An 8,079-nucleotide genomic window follows, 5' to 3' on the forward strand; every position below is an offset into this window, starting at 1 on the left:
GTCCCCCCACATCGTTTCCACACAGCGTATCGCGGACGTTAAGTGGCGCACGAAGCAAATACGTGAAAGATGGCTTGAAGATACCGAAAACCCTTTAATGTGATTGTGATTGGACGCTTCGTCATGCTGTGAAAGGAACATTGTATTCTGATTGGCTGGTGGAAAACATCTCCAGTCTAGTCCAGCCCTTAATGAAGCTCCGCCCACTGGATGTAGCCCGACTCGGCCATTTCACCCCAGGCAGATGTTCTAACTGTTCTCTACGAGGAAAAGAGGAAACAAAGCGACAAGAGATATAAATTAATATTTGGTTAAGTTAAAGCACAGGCCGGGGAATATGGGGAACCGGGTGCCGCGTCAGGATTACGAATGGGTTTATACAGACCAGCCACATGCCGACAGGAGGAAAAAGATTCTCGGTGAGCAGTTCATTTCATTTGAGCTTTTCTACCATATTTGAAATACGAATGACGGTTGGGATCTAGAAGTTTCTTTAAGAAATTGCGCACTATTACTGCACGTGCAGTAGTTTGAACGGTTTTAACGAATTTCCTGTGTAACATAAACCTTGTGTCGCCCTGATAATTCAACTTTAACACCCGGTTTATGTAATGAACAGAGGCTGTGGGTGTTATAAGTGAAGCTTTAGAGCTCGGAGGTCTAAAGCCCACTCGTCATATGACATACCGTTATGTCAATACATTTAGCTCAGGCGGCTAACAGAAAAGCTAATGTCCTGAAATGGAAGCGCCACTCCCTGAACCCACCACACACACACACACACACACACTGCCACATCAGTCTGGTAAACATTACTGTAACCTAGAACCTATTTCTCACCTCACCCTTCAGTCAGCCTAGCAAGAAGACATACGAACTGGTGTGTACGAGCATGCAACATTATAGACCTAAAAACGTTATGAACTACCGATCTGATATTATCACGATACCCAGGTGTTTAACCCGATTTTACAAATATCCCGATTCGATATTACACCCCTCCCCCCGATCTTTTTACAATTTTTAAACCTTTAAAAAGGTTTAACGATTAATTATATGTAGCCATTTCCTAATAACTTTAGTTTTCTCATAAAAACAAGCAGACATTTAAACAATACAAACTAACTTTAAATTAGTGCTACAAATGCAACACAGTCATCTGCCGTAATTGTTATTTCTCAACAAACCTATTCACAATTCATTTCTACCATAGAATCGTTTATATTTTAGGCTGATTAACGGTCAATTAAATTAAACTGAAAACCAGCCAATTTTAGTCACTGGCCGATCGACTAGTCCATATCTGTTAACGCCTTTTTGAGTCAGTGTGGCAGTATTTGAATCACCACACAAAAGGATCACAATTCATAACTGAATCACCTCCACTTACCCCACTTATACAGTTGTACATATTCATATTTACAGTAATTTGTACTTGCTTGAGAAATGTCGTTTAACTAAAATTCCTAAAACTGCAGCTACGCAATTCCTTGCCTTCAAGTAGTTTCTTTAAGTAAAGTTTACTTACATGACTCATTGTTGAACCCAGTTTTGTGTAAATACTTTAACCATTAACCACTGGCTAAAATGTATCATGGCTCAACTATTAATCAGAAAGTTGAGGGTTCAAGCTCAAGCACTTTCAGGCTCTCATGGTTAATCCTCTCATGAATGATCCTGAGCTCTACTTTCTAACTTTCTAACAACTCTGGTATTTGAAGAATTTCTCTACTGTAAATGCACAGTACTAGTTAAAAGTGTGGACGCATCTTCTAAAACCATATATAAATTATAAAAAAAAAAAAAATCTTTCTACATTATAAAATCTCCTTTGAATAATTTTGCAGATGACAAATGCTGCTTGGTGTTCAGGAAGAAAAAAATCTCATTCTGAACACCACAAAAACATACATTTTCAGTCAAAAGTTTGGACACATCTTCTAATTTTATGATCTTTTTAAATTTTTATTTCTATCAACATTGTAAAACAATGCTGAAGGCATCCAAAATATGCAATAATCTCTCTTGAACAGTCGATGTCGAGATGTCTCTGCTAACTAAGCTCATGATTTATAACGGCTTTAATTTTTATAGGCGATTTCTAAGGCTGGCAACCCTAAATGGATTTTTTTCTACTGCAGCAGAGATAAGTTTTGTTCTTGCTTTCCTGGGATGGTCTTCATGAGAGCCAGTTTCATCATGGTGCTTGATGGGTTTTGCAAATGTACTTGACAATACTGTTATTGCAAAAACTATTCCAGAACAGCTTCATCTCTTAAAATAACAACTGACAACTGACTGTCTTTTGTTGTTGTTGCATATGTAATTAAATCATTAATTACATTACATTAATTATTTCATCAGAAAAGTTCAGTATTGTTCTAGAATATAAAAAATACATGAAAATTTATGTCCAGGCATTAGACTGGCATTGTATACAGAGGGGCCCAAAAATGTATACACATTTCAACAGTTGTTATCTATTCCCTTTTTTTATAATTCAAATTGAAGTATCGCAGCAATCTGTAGTATTATGTTTCCTCTATAGATGTTACTGGTTGCACCATCTCTGATGCCCTCATGTGACCCTCAGAAGAGAGGCTTATATTTTTCCTGTTAAAGTGTATACATTTTTTGAGCCCCTTTAAGACAAAAGAAGGCTTGTTGTTTCTCCTCTAGTGGTGGTTCTGTTCCCCAATTGTGCTTTATCGTACCACTTATGACTAGAGCCATTGACTCAGAAAAGATGTGATATCTCTACATTGTGTTTTCATTGTCGATGTGTCTTATCTTTACTTTACTAACCAGACCAGAACTGATTAAATACATTAAAAATCTACAAAGGTTACTGTTTTCTAATGAGCTTCCATTAGAGTCCAATTTATGCAAAAGCAAAGTGCTGGAAACAACAGAGCAGTTGCTACAAAAGTTCCAACCATTTCTGTAAAAACAAAAAAGGAGGGGGAAATTACTGAGCTATGACATTTTAAAAGTACATTTTTAGTCTGCTGTGGAAGGTATGCTGCTTGTTAAGAGTAAGGGTACATTTTATGAGCAGTATGCTTGGAGGCAAAGCCAATTTCAGAAGCATGTGACGGCAGCATTAGTGCAGCCTATCTAGTTTATTTGATGAGATGCTTTTATATCGATGTCCAAAATCACATAAAAATAGTTGGCAATTAGATAATCGCTTAGGCTATTGTTGTTGTAGGCAGTGTCATATTTGTCCTGTTTCTTTCCACAGACTACTAAATTAATAAAACTTTTACACAAGTATAAGAGTCAAGTCTGCACATCTTCTGTTTAAGGATGGAGGTTTTTGGGCCACTTACATAAGTTTAGTAAGTGTTTTGACCCTGCAACCAGCCAGTGAACATGAAGCTGTTATCTTATTGAGACCTATTCAATACCCAGTGTCAGGACCTTTTGTCCTGATATAAAGTAGGAGCGTTTATTCCCCAGGCTATTTAATTTCATGTTGACATAATATGCAGTCATTGTGCAGTGATGGGCTATTTAGTTCTACCAAGGCTGTTGTGGATAAACGCTTGTACTGTGTGAATATTTCATGCTTTTCATGTCGCTACGCCTTTGTGCAGTCAGGAATGAAACTGAAAGAGCAGGCTGACTTTTTTTTTTTTATTAAAGGGGCAGTGCCTGCCTGCCTGCTTAAGGTTCTTTACTAATGACTAGTTTTAGGTTCCAACCCTGCGGCTGTCTTTGACCTATTAATTAGGTCATCAGCTACTCTAGATGCTTGTATTGCGCTCAGCTTTATTTGTAAGTCAGTTTGAGTAAACGTGCCATGAGAGCTGTGAGAAATGGAATGAAACAAGAACTATTTAAGTGCACAGATAAACAGATAAGCTTTAAACATTACAAACATTCAGCCCAATATTATCTCATATGTAACAAGGCATGCTTATTTAAAATGTTAGACATCTTTTTGCTGCAGACACTTTAGGTTAGGTTTTGTACAATCAAATCAGTTTGAAGAAGAAGGTGTTCAGAGAAGGTGGAAAAAAGAGTGTAAAAGGAATGTTAAGAACTGTTTGTCGTTCACAGGCGTGTGGAGGCTGTGACACGTTCTTTCAGTCAGGACATGCCCCGTATAAATCAAATAATGCTCAGGAAGTTACCTCACCTTTACCACAGATCATGTGGTGTGCCATGCAGCACCTGTTTTATGCACTTTAGTCCCATGTCTATAGATTTATTACATTTTCTCAGAGTAGGAAATGGAAGCATATGTATGTAAGTTCATATGTCATAGAACATATGTAAGTTCCCACAATCCACTGCTGGACTTTTTTAGAGATCGGATTAGATTTAACTTTACAGTCATTGTGCAAAGTACATGTACAAAGCCAATGCAATGCAGCTAACATCTAAACAAAAGTGTACACGGGACGTATTTACAATAAATAAAAAAGTATGTACGGGGGTGAAAGTGATTAATGTACCGCAGAAGGTGCAGCAGGAAGTAAGGATTATACGTGCAAACATTCTGCAGTGGATAGACATGTCAAGAAGATCACATACTCAACGTGATATACCTTTGTACATGTGAGTTTCTGTATGAAACAGTACATACAGTATAAATATGGATGGAATGTACAGTAGTGCAATGATGAACATAAATTATAGATGGTGCAAAATCAGTGCAGACTGAAAGTGACAGAACAGTAGTGTATTGGTCGACATTGTATGATCAGCTGTTTATTCTTATAAGAACCACAGGGGGGAAAAAAAGTTATTTTTCAGTTTGTTTGTGCGGGCAGTGTTATCCCTGCCTAATAGGAGAATAGGGTGAATAGTCCATAATCGGGGTGAGAGGTGTCCTTGATAGCTTTTCCCACCCTTTACAGACAGCATATCTAAGGTTATCTAAGGTAATAAGGTGTATTTTTATTTTTTATGCATTGTTGGGGGGGAAAAAATGGTGTACGTTTGATTAAAATGGGTACGTTCATTTAAATGCCAGTTCTGTGCCAGTTATTGTTATTAAAAACTGCCAGCTCACCCTTGGGCTTTTAGAGTGCACAGAGGACCTGATTAGGTCACAGATAAAAGCCTTCCCTGACAACCTTAAGTCTTTAAACCAGACTAATAAGTCTATTCTTAGTAGCTGTTATATCTCTGCATTTCTTCTTGTCGCTGCGTAGCCAGAGATAAGAGAAACATGAAAATTTTAATTAGTTCTCTAGTGTCTATTCCAGTCTGAAGTCAAATTTTTGCTAATTATGTCTTTGTTTCTTTTTGTAGCCAAACATCCAGAGATAAAATCCCTCATGGGACCTGACCCAAGGCTAAAATGGATTGTCTGCATGATGGTAGCCATCCAGTTCCTGGCCTTTTACCTCGTGAAGGATTTGGAATGGAAGTGGGTCCTGTTTTGGACTTACGCGTTCAGCAGTTGCATAAACCACTCCATTACTTTAGCCATACACGAAATTTCCCATAACACGGCATTCGGCAACAATCATGCGAAATGGAATCGCTGGTTTGCCATCTTTGCCAACTTGCCCTTTGGACTGCCATACTCGGCCTCGTTCAAGCGCTACCACCTCGACCACCACCGTTATTTAGGTGGGGATGGCGTGGACGTGGACATCCCAACCAACTTTGAGGGATGGTTCTTTTGCACTCGCCTTCGCAAATTCATTTGGATTATTCTTCAGCCGCTGTTCTATGCAATCCGACCTCTGTGCATCAACCCAAAACCCATTACTCAGTTGGAGGTCATTAACGTAGTCATACAGTTTACATTTAACATTCTCGTCTATTGGATGTTGGGCACCAAGCCTTTGTTTTACATGATGGCTGGCTCCATGTTGGGAATGGGCCTTCATCCTATCTCTGGACATTTCATTGCCGAGCATTATATGTTCCTCAAGGGCCATGAGACCTACTCTTACTACGGATCGCTGAATCTGCTCACCTTCAATGTGGGCTACCACAACGAGCACCATGACTTCCCCAGCATCCCTGGACGAAGGCTTCCTCTGGTAAGATCAAACCGTTTTGATTTTAACATGAAATAATTTTTTGTAGATTTCTGCCGCTTAGTCAGTGTGTAAACAACTGAAGTCCTTGGCCATGTGCACACTATGCAGTGTAAGGTGCTATCAAAAAAAGTTATGAAAATGAATCCATCATCTTAATAACATGTGGCTTTAAAGTGCTTACAATTTATTTGATAATGAGTTTTCATTTTTATAAAGAATATATTTGTATAACCCAAGGTACCCAATGAATTGATTTGCCTTATGCAAAACCGGAAGCATTTTTAGAAAACATTAAATAATGACTATTGTATGTCTATTAATACATAATTAAGGATTGATGTAAAAAAAAAAAGAGAAAAAAAAAACAAGAAATAAATATTTTTCTGGTTTTAACATTATAATGTAATTTTTGTCCCAAAAAGGTGAAGAAAATAGCACCGGAATATTACGACGATCTGCCGTGTTACACATCATGGTTGCGAGTCCTCTACGACTTTATCATGGATGACGAGCTAAGTCCATACTCGCGTGTGAAGAGGAAGCTGAAGGGAGACCTTAAGTTGGAGTGAGCGGGTTTTCCTTGACCAAAAATGATTGCCGAGCCTCAGACATGCACACACGCCCCCACCTACTAACCCTTTCAGCAACACAGCTGGGGACTAAGTTGTGTATGTGAGCGAACAAAGACTGGCTATATTTTGTGTGTGCTTGTAATTGAGAAAATGGTATTTTTATCTGAATCATTTCAAAACATGTCTTCAAAGTCTGTTGTGGAAAATGGGATCCATTTGCCCTTTGTGCTTGGGTTTTCACACACTGCAGCTTTGTTGTACACAATTATGTTTGTCTAGGAATTTTCAAAGTCACTGCACATTTAATTTTTTGCGTGATTTTTGTTTGTTTGTTTGTTTTCCTTCACTTTAACTGTTTTTTAATATATATATAATTTTTTTCTTAAAAATAAAACCTCAATACTGCTAAAGTAATTCCATAAAAAAAGTAAAAAAAAGACCAAAACAAATCTGATCAGGAACGGCTCGCAGAAGAAATTTTTGCTGCAACCTGACTCACCTTGTTAGAACTATATGGAAGTGACCACGTCCTGCTTTCAGTGCTTATCTTATTATGTCTATGCATTTAAAAAAATATATTTTGTCTTAACATGAGGAGTGTGCACTGAAGGTGTAGTCTGGTATAAGTTCTTTCTGACCGATAACTTATCACGAATATTTATTTTTAGTGTTCAGAGAGTCAGTGACCTTGCCTCACAGAACAGTCCTGACGTTGCGCTGATTCAACAAACGAAGCCGTGCGATCACGTGTAAATGATTTGTAATGTTGGACGTGAAGACATCCAATGGATTGGAGAAATGTTACTGCTCTGTGACTATAGCCATCCTGCACTTTACAGTTTTGAATTAGTCAGCTTCAGCTTTAATCAAACATAACTGTTTACCTGTAAAATGTTTTTACAAGTGTCTTTTAACATGATGTCATAATGTCAGTGGGACTGTTAGTTCATTAAGAAACACATAACGGCTTCTGATTCAAGCACTGTGCATTTGGTCAAGGTTAAGTCACTCAAGCATATTAAAGTTATTCCAATTAATGCCACATGACTAGTGATTATTTTTGTTTGTTTGTTGTTTTAAATCAGATTTGTCAAAAGTTGTTCAATTTCCTATAATGGCAGCTACGATGGGATTTCTGGCTCTAATACAAATAACAGGTTTATAGAAGTATGATCTAATACATAATGCTTGTCTATTGAAGGACATGTGTAACAAATTCTCCACGTGATCAAAGCCTGGAGAGAAAAATTCTGCTGAAGAAGACACTGGTTTGGACATGTCTGCTTCTAGATTGTAAGCAATAACACAAAGTGCCTTCTAATGTAACACAAAATTTAAAAGCAATAAACAAACTTGTACGAATGTACGAATGCTCCATTCTGATTGGTTTATGCAATTTGAGAGGGGGGGGCTATATAAAAAAAAAAATTGCCATTATTTTGTCACATACAAAATTGCAAATTTGCAACAGCAGTATTTAAAAATTAAATAGACGTTTT

The 8,079-nt window shown here is 37.7% G+C and overlaps 1 protein-coding gene across 1 annotated transcript; it reads left to right on the forward strand.

Annotated features, from left to right (window-relative positions):
• Positions 1 to 201: 201 nt before the first annotated feature.
• Positions 202 to 7,622, forward strand: degs1 (delta(4)-desaturase, sphingolipid 1). The gene is made up of 3 exons (XM_053480227.1): positions 202 to 419; positions 5,266 to 6,008; positions 6,431 to 7,622. Exons 1-3 carry the CDS (start codon positions 338 to 340, stop codon positions 6,575 to 6,577), a joined length of 972 nt encoding a protein of 323 aa, XP_053336202.1. The 5' UTR covers positions 202 to 337; the 3' UTR covers positions 6,578 to 7,622.
• The last annotated feature ends 457 nt before the right edge of the window (positions 7,623 to 8,079 follow it).

This window comes from Clarias gariepinus, chromosome 20 (assembly GCF_024256425.1).
Source record: "Clarias gariepinus isolate MV-2021 ecotype Netherlands chromosome 20, CGAR_prim_01v2, whole genome shotgun sequence".
Taxonomy (NCBI): domain Eukaryota; kingdom Metazoa; phylum Chordata; class Actinopteri; order Siluriformes; family Clariidae; genus Clarias; species Clarias gariepinus.

Bases quoted from the DNA above. Each gene is read 5' to 3' on its own strand.
- degs1 (XM_053480227.1), top strand. From the start codon at position 338: ATGGGGAACCGGGTGCCGCGTCAGGATTACGAATGGGTTTATACAGAC. The intron at 420-5,265 runs GTGAGCAGTTCA...TTCTTTTTGTAG, and splicing joins CAGGAGGAAAAAGATTCTCG to CCAAACATCCAGAGATAAAA. The intron at 6,009-6,430 runs GTAAGATCAAAC...TGTCCCAAAAAG, and splicing joins CTGGACGAAGGCTTCCTCTG to GTGAAGAAAATAGCACCGGA.